This window comes from Branchiostoma floridae, chromosome 12 (assembly GCF_000003815.2).
Source record: "Branchiostoma floridae strain S238N-H82 chromosome 12, Bfl_VNyyK, whole genome shotgun sequence".
NCBI classification, from domain to species: Eukaryota; Metazoa; Chordata; class Leptocardii; order Amphioxiformes; family Branchiostomatidae; genus Branchiostoma; species Branchiostoma floridae.
The window spans coordinates 21,162,252-21,181,968 of record NC_049990.1 but is presented as its reverse complement, the minus strand read 5'-3'; the positions used below and the strand labels follow the sequence as shown (position 1 = coordinate 21,181,968).

General features: G+C 39.1%; 3 protein-coding genes across 5 annotated transcripts; 2 read left to right on the top strand and 1 right to left on the bottom strand.

Annotated features, from left to right (window-relative positions):
• Positions 1 to 2,779: 2,779 nt before the first annotated feature.
• Positions 2,780 to 6,239, top strand: LOC118427612. The gene is made up of 5 exons (XM_035837483.1): positions 2,780 to 2,961; positions 3,455 to 3,621; positions 4,255 to 4,322; positions 4,858 to 5,062; positions 5,499 to 6,239. The coding sequence occupies exons 1-5, from the start codon at positions 2,955 to 2,957 to the stop codon at positions 5,586 to 5,588; spliced, it is 537 nt and encodes a 178-aa protein (XP_035693376.1). The 5' UTR covers positions 2,780 to 2,954; the 3' UTR covers positions 5,589 to 6,239.
• LOC118427574 (pollen-specific leucine-rich repeat extensin-like protein 1) lies at positions 5,991 to 17,571 on the bottom strand. Of its 3 annotated transcripts, none has more exons than XM_035837422.1 (14): positions 17,437 to 17,571; positions 16,799 to 16,887; positions 15,745 to 16,351; positions 14,856 to 14,979; positions 13,767 to 14,495; positions 12,278 to 12,369; positions 11,202 to 11,290; positions 10,471 to 10,554; positions 9,976 to 10,057; positions 9,425 to 9,494; positions 9,123 to 9,206; positions 8,440 to 8,587; positions 7,722 to 7,816; positions 5,991 to 7,249 (listed from the first exon to the last, which is right to left on the bottom strand). In XM_035837422.1, exons 2-14 carry the CDS (start codon positions 16,853 to 16,855, stop codon positions 7,060 to 7,062), a joined length of 2,451 nt encoding a protein of 816 aa, XP_035693315.1. In that variant the 5' UTR covers positions 16,856 to 16,887; positions 17,437 to 17,571; the 3' UTR covers positions 5,991 to 7,059. The 3 variants fall into 3 exon arrangements, with proteins under 3 accessions (XP_035693315.1, XP_035693314.1, XP_035693316.1); XM_035837421.1 differs by lacking the exon at positions 17,437 to 17,571 and adding an exon at positions 17,124 to 17,402; XM_035837423.1 differs by lacking the exons at positions 13,767 to 14,495; positions 17,437 to 17,571 and adding an exon at positions 17,124 to 17,385.
• On the top strand, positions 17,437 to 19,675 carry LOC118427617 (cytochrome b-c1 complex subunit 7-like). The gene is made up of 2 exons (XM_035837492.1): positions 17,437 to 17,683; positions 19,126 to 19,675. Exons 1-2 carry the CDS (start codon positions 17,462 to 17,464, stop codon positions 19,240 to 19,242), a joined length of 339 nt encoding a protein of 112 aa, XP_035693385.1. The 5' UTR covers positions 17,437 to 17,461; the 3' UTR covers positions 19,243 to 19,675.
• The last annotated feature ends 42 nt before the right edge of the window (positions 19,676 to 19,717 follow it).

The following is a 19,717-nucleotide window of genomic DNA, read 5'->3' as shown; positions in this document are numbered from 1 at the left end:
GTGGTAGCATGTGACATGTATGTGTGCCTTTAAAAATCATAAATGACATGCAAATCAGGGCGGCAATATTCATGCAATATAGCCGGGATGACGGCAACGGAGCAATCAGAGAACAACGCGTAACACAAGTCGCACAGGACGCTAGAAAAATGATAGAAATTGGCCATATAACATGCCAGTGGCACCAGCTGGTCACAAACCATACTTCTCGGCCAGCTACCTTCTCTGGCATGTTATGTGTCTATATTTACGGGGGCCGCCCTAAGACGGTCCCCGTCGTAAGACGGTACGGATTTTTTGCTGATCTTATTATCCATAAGTACACCGTGTTTGTTGCCACTGACTATGCTGATTACAAAGGTAAATAAACCAAGTCCATGCACACAGCTTTAATTTGCATTCCAAGTATACTTTAACATATTTACTTCATGTTTTTTTAAGAGCAGAATTCTAACAGTAATGTTGACAGTGCTGAATCACTGCGGTCACCGGCCTCTGCGTATTGGCGGCTCGTGTCGCTAACTATACGAACTCATCCAAGCAGTCACACAACTGCCATGATACACATAAATAAAGCTCCATAAAACACTATGAATATGGGTCTTCAAATGTTTGTTGAGTAGAAAAGCAACCAAAAGGAAGCGACATAAACATTGCCACCATTGTACTCCCAAAGGAGTGTGGCCGTGAAGGTGGCAGACTAGAGAACGCTCCAAAGATTTATTTGACTGTAACAAATGATTCGTGCTGTCTATGAAAATAAGACTTGACAGAGAGATGCAGATGATATTTTCATATAATCAGACAGAGTTTTGTTGATGTTGGCGGTGTCGTTTTTTCGTAATGGTTTTTTTAGTCGGGCATTCACAATCACTGCATTCAGCCCATTGCCCGTAAAACATCAGCTGGATTGTTCTAGGTACAGCTTTCCTCATGTGAGACAAGAAGTACATACAGTCACGATTTTACTGTCAAAAGAAAGCTAAAATATCATACTATTAATTTTTTTTGTGTACTTAGATTTAGCACTTAGTTCTGAAGAGAGCAAAATATAAAAAAAAGCGTACCGAGTTAGGCACACTGTCCAGCGTGGCACAAAATTGGAAGGTTACATACACGAAATTGTCTCTCAGTGTTTGCCGCTTGTAACACGCAGCGCGAAACGTTAGTGAACCACATGAATGCATTTCTTATTCAAGTATGTTGTTCAAATCTATGAGTAAAAAATTCAGTCATCAAAATTTGACCACTCTCAGGCAACTAGCGATGGAGCGCCATGAGTTTGAGCGCAAGAAAAAGCGTACCGTGTTGGGGCACCTCCCGTTACAATTCTCTAATTTTTCCAGTGACCTGTGGAGCCTGGTAGAGGCTAAGAACTTCACACGGACCTCATACGGACTTGAATATATACGCACGTGTGAGCCCGGTTAAACACTGCATGCACTAGCATATCGAGTATGCCATGGCGTGTGAGGAGAGCGCAGGTATCCTGTACTCATCGAGAGGGCCGAAAGAAAATGACCTATGTGTGACCAGAAGGTCCCAATCTTCCCCACCAACATCTGCTTGGAGAGTAAGTACAATGGCTGAGAAGAGGGACGCACTTATTTGAGTGTTTTTGTTTTTTTAATACAAAGTCTGCATGAGTGATAAAACAGCGCTGGCTGGGGTTAAACGTAACCGAGTGGGCTATAACTTCGGACATCCTAACTTCGGGCAGATTTTTTTTGTTGTTGTCCTATCATGCAGAAGTGAGCAAAAATTGTTTGCGTACACAGTGATGAATAAAATCATTAAGAACCATGGCAAGTTAATAGACAATTTGTACATGAAAACCGAAGTGAATTCGAATTAAATACTTTTGTTATCGAGTTTATATACAAAGTGGTACCGTAGAAATAGAAACTTCACGAGTAATCAAATCAAAGTTCTGTGAATGTGACCTTGACCAATTTTGAAAAATAAAAACACCGTCAAAGCGTACATGGCGACGATCCAAAATACCTTTTCCAACATAACCTTGTCCATCCGACACTAACATTGCCCAACCGAGACTAATCTTGTCTATCCGGACGTTTTCCGTTGCCCGTGGATAGACAGGAGAGAGTTATGTACTGCCTGTGGCCCGGAATGATTGCGACCAAAGCAAGGATCTTTCAAACATCGATATCCGGCAAATATGTGGACTTCATGCATCTATATGTATCTAGGACACATCTAGGTGCTTGTTATGTATGTTTTAAAGCATGTGTTGTACTACAATACATAGAAGTTATTGCCTACATTTAGACCCATAATGACTACAAAAAAAAATGAAATCTATAGAGTAAGTAAGAAAAGCCTATAAGTTAAGGACAAAATCTGCAGCAGCTTTGTAGTCAAATTGCTTTTTGAAAAACATGATTTGGGTGACGTGATTTTTACTAGACCATATTGCATTCAAGCACGTTAAAGGGGAAGGACTATCAACCGTACCTGTAAATGAATTTTAACCCAGTGCTTTACTCACACTACACAAGGTGAACAACAACAACAACAACCGTAGTAGTGTAAAGAAACTAACAGTCTGACGCTGCAACGAACTAGTATCATAAGTGTTTTTAACGTTATGTTAACATCTTCCTATGCTCCAATAAAAGAGCATAAAATGTTCGAGGGGGGGTAGTAGTGAGTCAGTTAGTGACCACTAAAATGACCACTACCCGCCCGAAACCTCTGCTTCGAGAATACCATTTCCTCCTGTCTTGTGAAGAAACAATCTCCATTTCTTAAGAATATTTGTGTATTTTTTTAACCCTTCCACGCGATTTCCTGTCGCTAGAAAGACTGGACATTCAACAAAAATTGTTCAATAACAGTCATTTGTTATAACTAGACAACATCTGTGTCATCAGGTTTCTAATTTTTTTCTATTTCCTGGTCCCTTCGGGAGGCATTCCCAAGTCATCGTCAGCATGGCGGGTGAGTACAAAAGTTTCTCATTTCCTTTGTCTCCTTTTCTTCTTTGTCCTTCACACAGAGATGATAAAAAGCTACGATTTTCTTTATATATAATAGTATTTGAGACTACAACGTTATGAACTTGATGATTTCCCATCGGTAACAATAACGGTGCTAATATAGTCGTTATTATAGTCTCCAAGCAGATGATAAGAGGTTCGGCCCCGGCTCGATCATATAACTTGACTTGTTTGTACTTTTTAGGCGTTTTTGTCAGGGTTTGAAACTTGCCCTGTTTTCTTCATGATCACCAGGAAAAATTAAATAGAAAACCGGACAAAACTCCTAAAACACTGGAGACGAACCTCTGCTTTGAGAGTTTAAAAAAAGTCTCATTTTGCAGACTGTCAAGTTGTAAGAGAATTTCAATCGATGTACAGATTATGTTAGATTATTCTTGAGTTTACCATTCGCTACATTTTGAACATACAGATTGCCTCTCTACTATTTTTAGATACAGAGCTACAATCTGGCGTTTCTAAAGCTGCCAAGAAGAACCAGAAAAGGAGGAACAAGAAACCCACACCAGGGGAGGGTCAGAGGTCAGATCCGGCAGACCCAGCCCCAGCTGACCCACTGGAGGCTCTCAAAGTAAAACTGGTTGAAGCAAAGGCAAAACAGGTCTGTTGAGTATATTTATAGACCTATATTTCTCGGTCAATGTTATGTATTAATTTGAAAATAAAATGCAAATTAACAGCTCTCCTCAAGTGCTAACTATAACATTACATACAATTCTCAGTGTTCGAATTGGTTTAAGCTTGCGGTTTTCGCATTGAACGATTTACTGCGAACTCAAAACCAATACGGAATTTTTGATTTTTGTTTTCTCCTTGCCTTTAACCTTTGTCTAAGCGCTACATATATCAGTTTGAATATATAGATGGTATGCAGGTATGCAGGTAATTACATATATTGCACAGTATTATAATATGTAAATAAGGCTGCCTGTTGCAAGGAAGATTCATGAATTCTTGCATTAAGCACAAACATACTGATCCAATTGAAACAGGTGTTGTAATGCATGATATAGGATTTGTTTCGATTTTTAACTTTTTCTTATAGCAGCATACAACATCTAAGGAACAGCCAATAACACAACAGCACTACGCCCTGTGTGGTTTGCCCCAACAAACTAGGGGTGTTGCACAGTACAAGAACAAGAACAAGAACATACATGTTTAAATTGTGTATTGCATTAATCTCCAATGTTATATAATACTTAAACTAACTTCTAAACCCCAATCTCAACAGGACCACCCTCTGGCCTCCAAGCTGAGACAACAGATTTGGCTTCTACAGGATGATGCAGCTGGAGTCAGGTAGACATCTCACAACAAATCATCATTTTTTTGTGCTCTTATTGAAAGACCTTTAGTGTACATAACTATCCCCATAACACTAACTACAGGTCATGAAATGATATTAAATGATTTGAATCATTACTTTGACAAGTGTAATGTAATACTAGATACAGAGACCATCAAGGCAGCGAGTTACAATTACTACCGGAACAAAAGAACCAACTCCGTGCCAATTTGGTTGTTTGAATTTTCAAACTTTCAGCAGCACACGAGTTTTGGATCAAACTTTAGAGCCCAGGGCCATATCGTAAAATATGGAATTGTCAGAACACCGATATTGAACATAAATACAGCCAGGGTGTGATAAAAAAACTGTGATATAGCCCCAACAGCAAAACATTGTGTGATACATGCATGCAAGACCTTTTTTTTTGCAAAATATGCAGATAGGATCTACCTAATATTAGAACTGATGACCCCAAAGCCTGTATAAAAATGTAACAGACAAACATTTCTAGGGATGTAGTCTTACAAATCTCTACTACCATTCCAGGCCTGAACTCGACCCACAAATACTCTCCTCTCTGGAGACAAATCTGCCAAAGAGCTCAGAAAAGAAAGCTGAGGTAGAAGAAAAGCCAGTGGTCCCAGCTGATTCCACTGTAGACAAGCAGCTGAAATCCCTCAGGAAAAAGTTACAACAGATCGAGAAACTGAAGCAAAGGAAGGCTGGTGGGGAGAAACTTGAGGCAAATCAGGTTTGTGTCCATTTCATGTCTCTCCTTTCTCTTACATTTTCACCTTTATTATTCCTTCAATCTTTAAAAGGCTCAATATCAGCCAAGGCAAAGTTACTTCAATTCAGAGTGTTTTTGGAGCTGCTGGTTCCTTTCAGTGCTACAAAATTATTTGGTTTTATGCAAAAGATATACCTGAATATTCACATGCCGCTCACAGAAGAGAAGAAATGTATGCAAGTCCTTTCATAATAACCGATTTCTGTAGGTCCACTTACTTTGCAATACTTGAATTTTATGACTGTCACAGTAAGTTTGGGGTGTCTTTTGAGTATTGGCTATTGCATTTTAAACCACCACTACAAACTTAAAAACACTGTAAAATACTACAGTATGAACATACCAGCCTTACACTTGCAATGACAGTGAAGCTAGTCAACGGTATCTTATTTTCCAGATGGCCAAAGTTGAAAAGGAACAAGAAGTCAGGGATGAGATAGAAGAGATTGAGGTCCTAATGAGGCAAGCAGCACTGGGACTTCTGTGACATGGAAGATACCTTCAAGTTGTTAGACACAACAATGAGTCATGTGCCAATCTGAAGTACATTCCAGAAAATGAAATGTGAAATGATAGTGGCCTAGTAGCTCTTTTAACATTTTGCAATACAGTTGTACTTAGTCTACTAAGATCAGCTTTGTGGCCAAGGGACCTTTTGAGTGCTAAGGCTGAATAGTGATGAAACTATATTAATCCAAGCACCCATTATCAAATGTTGCACTAGTATATTGTTCTAATGCCCCTTTCCTATACTAGGCTATAGTATTGATAACAATAACTGACTTACTGCCAGTATTACAAAGTAACTAACATTAACTAAGTTTAAGATCATTTTGGTTTATTTGATTATCAAAAATTGCTATTTCACTCAAGGACACAACAACAAAAATACTCATCTTATTTTTTTTATTCCTACTCATGTTCTTAGCCATCTTGCCATAAACAAGTCTATGAAATATTTGATATGTCTCAAATCAACACTGTAAATGTAGCAGCAGAAACAAATTATACATTTGTACAATTATCATTCCTTTTTATCTGTATCTTATTCCTAGCATATTGATATGAGAATTATGATATGTGGAATTAAATTTGATATGTAACATCAACTTTTTCATTAAAGTATTTTGAGGTAACATCTAGTACATTTGTATAAAAAAGGTCTCTATACATCAAATATTTACAAACACTGCAGCATTTTGTTATTATTAGAATTGCAGCATTTTAGAATTTTCTTCAAAGAGGACAAAATTTGAAGTACAAAACTACAAAGGACATTGCTCACACACAACTTTCCATAGAAAAATACTATATTATCAAATACTTAACAATGACATTAATACAACAAGTATGATTTTATGTACATTCGTCCTGCAGACATGTATCTTTTCTTGCCATGGAATAATGCTAACTACTACTAAATGTTCATCATTACATTCAAGTGATAAACTATATTAAAGCAGTCAGATACTTATGGAAATATTAGGTTGCAACAAAACTGTTGTGTTACTTCAGGTCTGTGAATATGATATGTCTAATACATGGTAGAATAATTCTTTAATGATATGTTCTTTAACCTCCATGCTGAAAAAGCCTTTTGATATAAAAGAAGTGGTCGATAGTAAGAAAGAAGGTCTGTATATCAGAAAGATGATTTTTCGCTAGTTCACATTTATCCGTGAAGTAACCTATATCCGCTGCATTTCAAAACAGGTTATTCAGGGATATCAAGTTGACTTACAGTGTTTCCAATTTGTTAGCAATTTTTTTTAAATACTGTGGTTTGAAACCACACTTACAGTGTTTCCAATTTGTTAGCAATTTTTTTAAAATACTGTGGTTTGAAACCACAGTGTATCGACTTGATATTCCTACATAACCATTTCCAAAATACAACAGATATAGGTTACCCCATGGACAAAGGTGAACTAACATTACACCTTTGCCATCACTAGCGATCAGTCATCTTCATACAGTAGTTTTGAGATGGATGCTGTACTGGTCATGAAGCTGTTGTGACAATGAGGGGAGCAGGCCACAAATAAGAAGGGCAGTTTCTTGATGCCGAAGATCTTGGAGCATGGCCTGATGAGCCGGATGCCTGGGCCATACAGGGGACCATGGCAACAGTCGCAAACTCCGTCAGTACTGTGGAGAGAAAATTGAAAGTTATCATTCCTTAACTTGTCAGATAGCAACAGTTGTACAGCTTCCACTGTGTGATTTCTAATTGTGTTTCAGAAGGTAGTGACGTACACAAAGATAAGTGTCACTTGGTGGTTCTGAGTAATGTAAAACTTCTAGTGAAATCAAGCCTTAGAGCAACATTACATTCACCATACATTTGGTGTGCTTGTAAAGAAATAATGTGGGAGCATATAAGGCCAACAATATTGAATATTACAGCCTGTAATAAAATGATGATGTCAGCTGCTTGTATACAATGTACATGTAGTATACATACATCATACAATGTATTATGTTCAAATAAGTCATTATAATTTTATCATCAAAGTAAAAAGCATTGGAACGAAGTAGCCCAAAATGCAACAGTCCCCAAATTGACCTAGACTTTTGGCCTTTACTTTTGACCTTCACCCATGACCTTGCAGAAACTCACCTGTCCAGGATGCTTTGCGCGGTGACGGGAAGGTTGCGATATCTACGGTACAGGTCATCCTTCATGAGCACCACCGAGCACATGTCAATCAAACGCTGTCAACAAATCAGAACACACATCAGTTATGTTTTAAATGAAACAAAACATCTGATAGCTGAAGTACCGTAGTTCCTACTGGTCTCAAAGTTGACAACAACAGACTTTTCTTCAATGTACCTGAAAATATGCTGTCCTTAAAAAGTCTGAATGGAAAAGTGTAAGGAAGTTCAAATATTCTCTGAAGTGAGGGACAAAGAAAATGACACTACCAGGAGTTGTATCTGTCACCCCTTTCTGAAATTGATGCAGCAATGACCAAGTGGGTAGAGTGTTCACCTTGCATTCGGTATGTTGTGAGTTTGATCCTCTATCGAGTCATCAAAGACTTTACAAATGGTGCTCTCTCTGCTAAGCATTAAATTTTGTGAAAGAGTATGGTAGTTGAACAGACCACTTCCAGTGAACTAGCTCCATGCTGTAGTGATTGCACAAAGTTATGTGGCCCAAGATCTATTGAAATGAAAGATTAGATAGGTGCAGCCCTATGCACCATCTGCTGCAAGAAGGCCCTAACCTTACTGAAATTGAGACACTGTACCCATGTATATTACAGAATGATGATATAGTGCAAGCAATAGCAAACTTCCAACTCTGGGCAATTAGATAATGTAGTAGATACCTGTGGCATCTTCTCAGCATTTTCCTTCCACAGTAGAGGGTGCATGAAGTTGTTCTTGACCTTGAGATGTTTGAGACGACGTAGTTTCAGGGCGCCACATGGCATGGCCGCCAACTGGTTCCCCTCCAAGTTCAGGTCATACAATTTCCTACAATGAAAATGGGATTAGAACGTCAATGATAAACATATATTGCTATTAGCCTTAATTTCTTTTTTGTTGTTTAGCCTGCTTGTGTTTTGTGTTGAGCATCTTTATATGCTGTAGAACTATTCTTCCTACAAGCAACATTAGGCTTAGTGACGGTCGTTGCATTCTTGGGTGTTGCATGCAACAATGATTATATGACCATCCAGCACCCCTAAAGTTCTGTAATCATCATATTTTTCATCACACCATGAAAGCTCTGTAATGCCAATCCCACAGTCAACAAGCTCTGGCTAGAGGTGTTGTTCACCATAAAGTTGCCAAACCTAAAAATTGCCGGAGAGCTGAGTGTATTTTTTGCCTGATCTATGAAATTATACCATGGAACATTGAACGGGTTCGATAGACCTACAAATGTTGATTGATTCATATTTATCAAAATAATTGAGAGAAAGCTGCCAAAAATTTTCATTAAGAGCTTGTAGACATACAATTTTCCTGCCATGTGATGGGCTTAAACCATGCTGTTCATACTTACTGCAGTCTCCTGACATCATTTGGTAAGAAGGAGATCCTGTTGTAAGAAAGGTCCACATACTGGAGGTCTGTCAGGGTGTAGAAACTGTGGGGAAAACATTCAGATGTCAGGACATATAGGCATGTTTGAGTGAAACGATTTGTAAACCATTTTTAGATACATAGACTAAATGATTGTTGAAGTTGTTTTCTGTCTTCAATGATGAAATTTTGATATTGCATTCTAGTATTATAACATCATTGATTGATTTCCTTGTCTAAAGTGAAATAAGTGATGATAAAAACACTTGGGACAACAAATACCTGAGAGGGAGGCTCGTCACCATACAGTAGGACAGGACAAACGTTCGCAGCTTCCTCAACTTGTAGATACCTGGAAAAATTACATATGAGTGAGTTCTGGTTTTGACTCTTCCTGTAACAGATACTGATACACCAAGAAACAATTTTTTCATGAAGAAGAAGAGCACTTTTGACAAGACTTTTAAATTATTGATAAATTAGTAGCTTCTTGTTCATTTTCTACGGGGAAACTAGACTACAGTGCTCCAAGTATCTACCAAACTTTGCATATAGAATAGACATCTTCCAACGTGCACATTCAACCTTTTAGCAACTGTGGTGGCAATTACATGTAGTGGAGTTACCCATGCAGTGTCCAATTATACACGTAGACATCTACATGTAGTATATGTCCTCTGAAAACTGCAATCCTTTACAGCTTTGCTAGCCCTTGTTGACGGAATTCTTTTTTCTGATTTTAGTAACTTTTACCATTTTGCTTGCCATGACAGTAATAGGTGTTCTCATTATAAGTATCAAACCTTAAAGAAAACTATCTTGTCAAACCTCACCTTGTGGGATCTCATTGATGGGGTTATTTCTCATCTTCAGTATCTCAAGATTCTTCAGAAGTAACACTGCCGAAGGGAAAGACTGAGGAAAAAAGATGGACGTTAATTTTGTACAAAATCCCTTGACGGTAAGTATGTCTGGTATACAAAAGTCATAACTGTTTGACAGTCACATAACCTTCTTGTTGCCTAAACCAATACTCAAAATAGCTATACTACTTACCCATCATCTTCTCTTCTAGTTACATGTACATAGTAACTAATATGTTTTATCTTATCAAGAAATAAATACAAGTGTATGCACGTAGTGAGAAAAGTGGTGTTCCAACTGTAAAATTTCAGGTTGTACACTGCGCTACCTGGGTTTAAAATTTTTGCACCAAAGAAAATGTGGTTGCATTTGCAAGTGTGCAATTGGGTTTATCGAGCACTACTAAACCTATAACCAATAGCTAATTGGTAGCCAAATGGCTCGAGGTTAAATTGTCTACTCACATGGAAGTCGTTGAAGGACAAGTTGAGGTAGACCAGGGTGTTGGTGATGGGTGCAATGTCTGGGAGTTGGTTCACAAAGTGGGCCTACAAAAAAAAAGACATATTATAATTATCATCTGGCCACATCACAGGTACATGTACATCATATTACTGTAATTTACTTTGTTTTCTCGGTACCAAATTTTCACGGTCTGAGAAAATCTAACTTGTTCTCGGAACTAGGCAAGTGCACATAAAAAAAGTCTGTGATTTATTTGTTATCAGTAATGATAAGTTCACATTACAGTCGTCATCGTGAAAACCGTGAACATGACAGTACATTGAAAAAATCAGGAATTACAGTATCAAAGGTAGACTAGTCCTATTGCATTTTTAAGGTTGTTAGTGGGTTGTTATCCACTGTGTCTGGGGCATGGTACTTCAAGGCAAAGCCCATCCCTCTCCTTCCACTGCCTTTTAACTCCCAACTGAAGTCAATACCAATTTTTACACCGATAAAAAAAAAAGTGAGAAAAATTGATGTAACAGTGGCCTTCCAAGGGCACATGATAAGTAGCAAGACAGGAATCGAACCAAGAAGGAACCTTGACAAAGTTCACACAACCACAAGAAAAGCTAGAACTTAGTAGACGTAGAACTAGTCCTGATTTTGTAGTAATGGTCATAATTTGAATAACAAGCATACTTGAGTGAGTATATCATATAAATGTATATAGCTGTTAGGATCCTACCTTGATACTAAGAACATGTCCTCCATTGACGATAGCATCCAACACTGCCAGCTCAGTGGGAGAGATGGTGTCATCGTCTCCTTGTGCCTCTGTACATGCAAACACATGGGGGGGATAGTCATATTAAGAGGGGTCAATATTCTGTATACAGTTCAAAATAAAGACTACATATAACAGTCTTGGTACTTACAGACACATGTGATCATGCTAGTACACCTTTATCTACGGGATAACTTATTTCCATTGTTTTTGATAATTTAGTCAATGGACTATGGTTTAGAATTTTAGTATTTTCAAAGTGTTACTGTAACAGTAACTGTTTAAAACAACTACCAACCGTTGTTATACAGACTTTATATCCCCAAATGCGCTGTCTTCAAGAACAACGGATATAGATTACCCTACAGATAAAGGTTGATCAACAAGAGCTGGTATTAATTTTGAAAAGATGTGTGATATTGGTTTGCCACATTTACATATTAAGGGAAACACATGTGAAAACTTGTTGAGTTGTACATGGCAAAAAAACATTGCCCTGTAATGTTGATTTGGTGAACATGTGAATGAATGAACTAATAGTGGGGTGCATCTATACACACGTTTTGCTTGAAGTAATACAACAGGTGTTTCATGAATCAGGAGAAGAGATGCTGCTACTGTGAGTGTTCCTTCAGTGCATTCCACAGTGCCCAGAAGTAATAAATGTGGCCTTGCATAGAGCAAGCGTGTTAAAGTATTCTTCACACTTTGTCACAGCATACTGTAAATGCATATCAGTTCGCGGGGATTTAATTTCGCGGTAGCAGGTAAAAGGACTTTTTGCGGTGGATTTCAGTTCGCGGTAACACCATAGACTGCAGTCTAATACAATAATAGAAAAATGTTCGCGGTGGTTTTTAGTTCGCGGTGAAGTGGTCATTGCGAAAACTGCGAACATTAATACACCGCGAACATTTCTGCATTTACAGTATATCATCTTCAAGATTTTTTTAACAGACCTATTAAACTATAGGCTATACAACAGCAAACAAATGTGAATGCTATAGCTGTATACACAATGTGATACATGTACATACCAAAAGGTGACCCACTCCTACGGCTCCCCATGAAGTACTTGTTTGTGACTGTGTTGAACAGAGCATCAGCCTCCGGGTACTCAGATACCAACCTGGGGTGCAAAATGGAGAAAAACATTACATTCAAGGAATAAGAAACACTGTGACAACAAAATATGTTAACTACATGAAGTGATGTAATACTAGTTCACCTTTGTCTGCAGGGTAACCTATATTCGTTGTTTTCAAGAACAGGGATATCAACTTGATGAAGGGGGTTTGAATAGCAATGTTTTCAAATATTGCAGTTTGAAACCACTGTCCGTCGGCTTGATTTTCCTAAAAAATGCACTACTTAAAAAAAAAACAGATATAGGTTACCCTACAGGCAAAGGTGAACTATCGTTATATCACATTCAGTGACAATAGTATCTGATGAGTGGTGGTCAACTACATGTCAAAATATATCCCTGCCTAGAATGTATCTGGAACTATGATATTCTGGTTGTGTCAACAGTACAGTATTCTCGTTTCTACACTTAGCCTATGACTTCAACCAAAAGCAGTAAAACTGTGCCATCTAAAGCCTTAGTTCATTAAGGAATGTTGTAACAGTATTTTTCATACTTTGAAATTCCTCTTAAAGTGTTACCCATGAAAAAGTAAATTGCCAAATAATAATGAATGGATTCAAACTTCTTTGTTACATACCAATAATACCACAGTCAAACATATTTTTCAAATATTTCTCGTCCAGATGACTGATCAATTTTTTTTCAGCTAACAAAAATATATTTTTTTGGTTATCTTCAGTACCACACTTTCAATTATCTTAAGATGAAACCACGGTTATAGAAAAGAGTTGTCCTCAAAGCAATATACATGTATCAGACTTTAAAAGTTACACAATCTCAAAGTACAGTAAACAGCCTTGTGTTAATGTTAACATCACAGCACAACAATTCTGTACTTGACTTTCATGTTAAGCACACTGTCAATTGTTAAGTGTGACAAACACAACAAGTATAATAGTGATATGAATTATCCATTAGTAAGTGTGACTTTTTCCTTATTAGCAACACTGCAGTCCAAGATTGTTAGTGAATCCCAAACAAATAATCAAAAATACAAGTTGTGGTCCTGCAAAAAAATACACATTAGAAAAGTGATAGGTGATATAAGACATTAGGACCCTACATTTCCTTTGTGACCTGTGAAAAAAATCATTTTCATGATTAATTGAAGAAAGCAATTTGATACAAGTACGAAGAGTTAGTTTAGCTTACTAATATGGCTTTAAGGTCCATGAGTCTCCTTCCCTTCCTGCACCAAATTTTATTAGTAGATGTAAGATGTTATAATGAAGTTTGAATGATTAATTTCACACCATGTTCTGGAAAGGGGTGGGGGGTAGAAGAAGCCATTATAGAAGGGAACAATTGATGGCTTGTGAGGCCTCCAGTGGTTACACATTAGTCTCAGCTCACACCGGGCACACCCTGCAACTTACTGCTGCCTCACTGCTTCTAGAACCTCCTTCTCTCTCCTTGAGAGTCGTCCCGGCGTCTTGGGAGTACCTCCCTTAGCTGTTCCTGTTGCCGTGCCCCTTTTGCTGGGCTCCTCGGATATTTTTGGTGGGATTTTTTCCTCAACTGTTTCTGTTGTCACTGTCTCCTCCTCAAATGTGGTCGACATAGGCATGGACATTTCTGTTGGCGGTATACTTGCCCTCTCGCTTGCTATGGGGGGTAACGTTGGGTACCCCTCTAGTGATAACCCCCTTGCAGGGTCCTTTCTCTCCTGATTTGAGGAGGATAGCAAGCCGGGAGCTGTTGATGGCATGGGGACTGGTTTGCCTGTGTCAGGGGGTCTAACAGGGGCTGTGCTTGGCATTCTTGAGTACAGAGCCCTCTGTGCAACAAGTGCTGCAGTAGGTGGTGAGGTCAGGTATGGCATGGATGCCTGAGTGTTGGTGAAGGGGGTTAGATAGTCTGTAGACTCCGCTGTGGGTGGCGCAGACAACGGGAGGTCCATACTGCCGGCGGACGTCGGGAGCGCCGTGCTTGGAGTGTCCGGGTGATACAACATGAGCTCGGCCGTTCCGGGAGGCTCGCTGGGACTGGGGGTCACTGACGGCGGTTGTAAGACCGTGCTGGGGTATCTGGAGAGCTGCTTTGGTGCGGTGGAGGGTGTGGATGGGGGTGCTGCTGTGGGGGGTGCGGTGAGGAAAATCCCACGACTGATGTTGTGGGCAGGAAGCTTAAGGTTAATATGAGTGATGGAATGGACATGGAATGACAACTTACACCCACCACAATATTACGAGAGTACATCAAATTCATCAACATACATGGGCATCGATAGCTGGAACACTTGATAAAGACACCTTTTCCTTAGTCACCATTCTGTGTTACCGGTATGATTAACTTAGACCAGCACCTGAGTATTTTCTGATAAAGCAGAGTTTTCTAGTACTAGTGTTTCCATGACAACAGTAACTGCAACAACAGTACCTGAGTGTTTTCTTACGGAGTAGAGGCATCTTCTAGTTTTACCATGACAACAGTGGCCATGACAACAGTAACCATGACAACAGTACCTGTGAGTTTTCTGGTGGAGCAGAGGTCCTGAGCTGACCCGTGTTTCCAACTCTTCCTCCTCATCTTCACTCTCCATGGTGGCTCTCAGCAGCTTCATGGAGTCACCAATGATGGCAGCCATTTCTGTTTTTCACCATCAGCACAAATCATTATCAAGACATGTACTAATTTGTATACAAGATTTTTAGTTGCATTTGAAGCAATTTTGTTTCATAGGACACAAGAGTTTTCTTTTACTCAACCAGTTTTTCTCAAATGCTGACGTTTCGATGACTGTCAGACATCTTCCTCAGAGCTTCTAACTGGAGTTTTGCTTTTCGACGCTATATTTTTGTTTCAGCAATTCATCTTTTTCATTATTCACAACTGCCCTATAAACTGGTAGCTGATCTGGCCTAGGTTTAGCACTTGCTAATGTTTTCTTGTACATGTACTTCAGTCTAACCCTAAAATTGCTTGGCCAAAAGGCTTCAGGAAAATACTAGGTTGCCCTGTTCTCCAACAAGATCTCTTTACTTTAGTGTCACTGATGAATAGTAGTGGATTTTACCTGAAATGTCTGACTGTTTCCAAAATCATATCCAGTTGCTTGAATGAGTAATTGCTATTTGGCATACCTTATTAGCTGGATGTCTAACCTTCATTGACGTGCTCTATCCTAATTTGAAAGTAAGAAACTGTAGATTCATTCATTTTGCAGGGACTAAATTTTGGTAAAGCATATCTTTTTGGCTGTGTTTTAAATGCCTTGAAAAATTCCGTAGTAAAGAAGTAATGCAATGGAAATGCAAATTCACAGTGTCGTGAATTTGTGGTGGAAGGTTTACTGTGAAAATAAACCACTGCATGTATTTCCAGATTTACAGTAATTACAGTACTTGTACTCACCGATCATGAGCTGTCTCTGTGGAATCCTGTGTTTGAATTCCGGCACCCCAACATCTTCTCCACGGACCTCTGTCGTCCTGACTTCCTCCTGTCTGGGTGAAAACTCCTCACTCAACATCTTAATCATCTTCTTATAGTTCTGTTTGGACAAGATTGCTCTCTGCAGCTCTCTCCTGGGCATTGTTGGCACTTGAGACATGTCAATGTGGAAGTCATCTAAGGTGAAATCTGGCTCTTTCTTATCCATGAAGTTTTCCTCACGGAATAGATCTTTCAGCGACACGGGAGGGGGTCTTTTTGGCTCCCTGTGGGGGAAGAAGTCCGGTCCGCGAGGCTTGTACGGCAGGAGGAGGTTCTGTTTGAGGAAGAAGCCCGCGGTGTCGCTGCGCTGCTTCTCAGCTTTCTGTGCGACCATGAACTTGCTGTCGATGGTGGGGACGGGGGACTGGAGGCCATCCCGCGGGGCCTCCAGCTGCGACAGGTGCATCCCGGAGGCGAGGCTGGGGACGACGCTGGGCAGGCTGGGGACGGGGGACAGGCGCAGGGGGTGGGGAGGGGTGTGCACACGGTAGATGTCAGGGCTGGGGCTGGGGGAGATCATGGGAACCTGCAACAGGAGGAATATACAGTTTAGGTAAATTCAATGTCAACGGTATAATCTGATATTTTTTGCAGACTTAGTAAGTACATTTGTAGTAGTAGTAGAAGTAGTAGTAGTATGTCAACAGTAAAATCTGATTTTTTTTCAGTAGTAAGTAGTAGTAGTAGTAGTAGTAGTACTACCAGTAGTACCCATTATTTGATTGTCCGTTATTTGATAATCATTACAGTGTACAAAAAAGTTGAATTCTGCACCACAATGCTGACAAAGAAAAGGGCAACTAACAATATTACTGCCCCAGTAATTTTGAAAATTAATTGTTAAATGCTAGTAAGCTTCATAAACTAGTTATTGGATGAATGACTGACATACTAGTAAATTGGGTGACCACTTGAGAATAGCCAAAAACAAAAACAATTTTGGCTATTGACACACTGACGATTGTACACTTACCGATGGCTGTTGCCGCTCCTTGGGCGGGAGCGGCCTCCTGAGCAGAGCTCCCGGCATTGCTTATATCGTTGTCCTTGCTTTCATAAAATCTGAAAACAACAAAGTTGTGTTAGCAAATGGCAAAGATGTGGTCAACACCATCACAGTTTCGCTTGACAACACAAAACACCGAATTCAATGGCAAATCTTAAGTTATCGGCACAACGTATTCCTCACCAGCCTTCTTCTGCGTTGTTTGCTGTATATCATGTACACTGTTGCAAAGTGCTTAGTCTTCTTAAGTTTAATTTGAGGCAAAAATTTGAAGAGAAACACACGAACTCACCAAAATATTCTTCCTCAGTCAGCCATTTTGGATTGTTTTGGCAACTAAATATTACCCACAATGCTCCACGAGTCCTTGCCTCGCTTTGACATTTGGACAAGACCCCTTACTATGTACTAAAATGGCAAAGTGATTTGATTTTAAGGAACAGATTAGTATATCTTCTAAGAGTAAAATGAATACCCACTGTAGTCAACGATATGAAAAATCAAATTACACTAATTTTAATGTAATTATGAATGTTAGTGTCAATTGTGATGTCTTAAGAATTATGTGAATGGGGATTTTTGTACGACGTATGGGGTCTTGTCACCTTCATCTCGATCTTTCCGGCAAAAATGGCGTCGCGAGTCGCAGCGAAACAGAGCGGTGGCGTGTTTCGGATGTTGCAGAAGTGGTATTACGAGCGGGCAGCCTTCAACCAGATCGGGCTGATGAGAGACGACGTTCTCCGGGAGACCGACGACGTGAAAGAAGCGGTGAAACGGCTTCCCGAAGACGTGTACAACGCCAGAGCTTTCCGCATCAAACGGGCGCTCGACCTTGACATGAAGAAACAGGTACGTAACACGTTTGATAATTTTTGTAACCCATGCCATTTTAACAGCACATTTATTATTCAAATATTATATCAAAGATACTTGTACGTTTTCACACATCAGGTTATCGATATATCAGTTTGGGATGCAAATGAATTTGATGAACGAAGACGCAACCCTCTTGCCCCCCTCCCCACCCTATGCTACACATGGGTATGGGAACAAAGTTTTGCCATCATAATTTTTGGACAAAACGCAGCAAAACTAAAATCAGAATCAGGAGGCCAAGAAAACATTGTTTGAAACAATTTTACACAAAACATGTAATTGATTACTATCAACTGGCTACTACTGTCACCTAGTAATCTTCATGTACAAAGTTTGATATTGTTAGTTTATTCTTATACTAGCTAACATACATTTAAAATATTAATAATAAATAAGTACGTAATGTTCAATACTTGTCTATTTCCTGGACTAAACATAAAAACAAGGACATACAAATGCCAAAGTTCATAAAAGTTGTACAACTACAGATTACTGCCTTATCTTCAATGTATAGTTATATACATAGGAAACGCCTGTCGGAGCTTGGACTCACTAGCCAACCGTATATGTAGTGGCCAATCGTTTCATACAAGAAACCTGTACTCAGTATATAAAAGACTTTTTTGTGGCGTTAGTTTTTGGTTTCATCCTTCTGAATGTGTTTGTGCTGGCATTCCAAGCTTTGTAACTGCTGAACAAGAGACAACAGTTTGAAAAGGACTTTTGGTTTTTGTGTGTGGATGATCCTTTGGAACTAAAAGTGGTATCTCACTGCACTTGGGGCACCAGTGCAGCACTGAGGTGTTGGAAAGATTACTAGTACAGTAGTACTCAACAAATTTCAGAGATAAAGAACAAATTTTTCAACGTTTTGTGTATTTCGTTGTCTTCTAAGTCATACTTTTACTTTTTACGCATTATCTATATCCTAAAAAAATTGGAGAAAATAACACAACAGTGCCTCAGTGATCAAACCCTGCAGTGCCGCACCAGTGCCTTAAGTGCAGTGAGATACTACTGTAGTACCACCTTATTAAGGGTCAGTTTCATTAATTTTCGTTTTACACATGATTTGATATATGATTTGACCTCTGACCTCCACCCCATCTCTTGACATATTGATTTTGACCTTGGAACATTTTCGACATGAGTATGGACACTGATTATGTTTTGACGCACCGGTTTTATGTTTTCTGTACTGTATGTTGTCCCTGGGTGTTCAAAGTTTGACTGATTGTTACCACGTTTTTTGTCCTGTATTTATTATTTACATGTATGTTTGATGGGCCCCCTTGGAAATCAACTATGCACTGTTGTAGGGGGACTAGGGGCTACCCATCTGTTTCAAGATGAAATAAATAAAAATAAAAAATATTAAGGGATTGTAACTCAGAACTTTCCATCTACTTCCACAGGTCCTACCAAAGGAGCAGTGGACAAAGTTTGAGGAGGACATCCGATACCTGCAGCCTTACCTGGACGAGGTTTGGAGGGAGAAGAAAGAGAAGCAGGAATGGGACAGTCGCTATTGATGCTCATGGATCCAGACATCTCAACAACTAGGACTTTTACAGCTACTTGATTCAAACTATTTTCACTGAAGGACTAAGGACACTCAGTCTTGATCAGACAGACAAATGTTACAGACATTATAAAATTTTATTCACCAAACAAAGCAGTTCAAACTACATTCTTTACTATCAGATTGTCCATCACATTAAGTTTGAAGCAGAGCTGAAGAAACGTACGTCCTACATCGTTAAGAGAACTATATGTTACAAGTACATGTTTGCTTTAAGACATAGTATTGAACTTGGATCCTGTTCAACTGTTTGATTGTACAATGTATATGTCACAAGAATTTCAGATATCTTACGGTTAGCGGGTTAGGGTAAAGTATTTGAATGACAATGGAAAAGTTGCAGATTAAGTTGACTGACTGCATTAAAATATGTTCAACTCTCACCACTTTCATCCTTACATATTTTTGTCTGATGAACTAGGTTT

Bases quoted from the DNA above. Each gene is read 5' to 3' on its own strand.
- LOC118427574 (XM_035837422.1), bottom strand. From the start codon at position 16,855: ATGCCGGGAGCTCTGCTCAGGAGGCCGCTCCCGCCCAAGGAGCGGCAA. The intron at 10,555-11,201 runs GTAGGATCCTAA...TTTTTTTTGTAG, and splicing joins GACATGTTCTTAGTATCAAG to GCCCACTTTGTGAACCAACT. The intron at 9,207-9,424 runs GTATTTGTTGTC...TTTTCCCCACAG, and splicing joins GTGACGAGCCTCCCTCTCAG to TTTCTACACCCTGACAGACC.
- LOC118427612 (XM_035837483.1), top strand. The intron at 3,622-4,254 runs GTCTGTTGAGTA...CAATCTCAACAG, and splicing joins TTGAAGCAAAGGCAAAACAG to GACCACCCTCTGGCCTCCAA. The intron at 5,063-5,498 runs GTTTGTGTCCAT...CTTATTTTCCAG, and splicing joins AGAAACTTGAGGCAAATCAG to ATGGCCAAAGTTGAAAAGGA.
- LOC118427617 (XM_035837492.1), top strand. From the start codon at position 17,462: ATGGCGTCGCGAGTCGCAGCGAAACAGAGCGGTGGCGTGTTTCGGATG. The intron at 17,684-19,125 runs GTACGTAACACG...CTACTTCCACAG, and splicing joins ACCTTGACATGAAGAAACAG to GTCCTACCAAAGGAGCAGTG.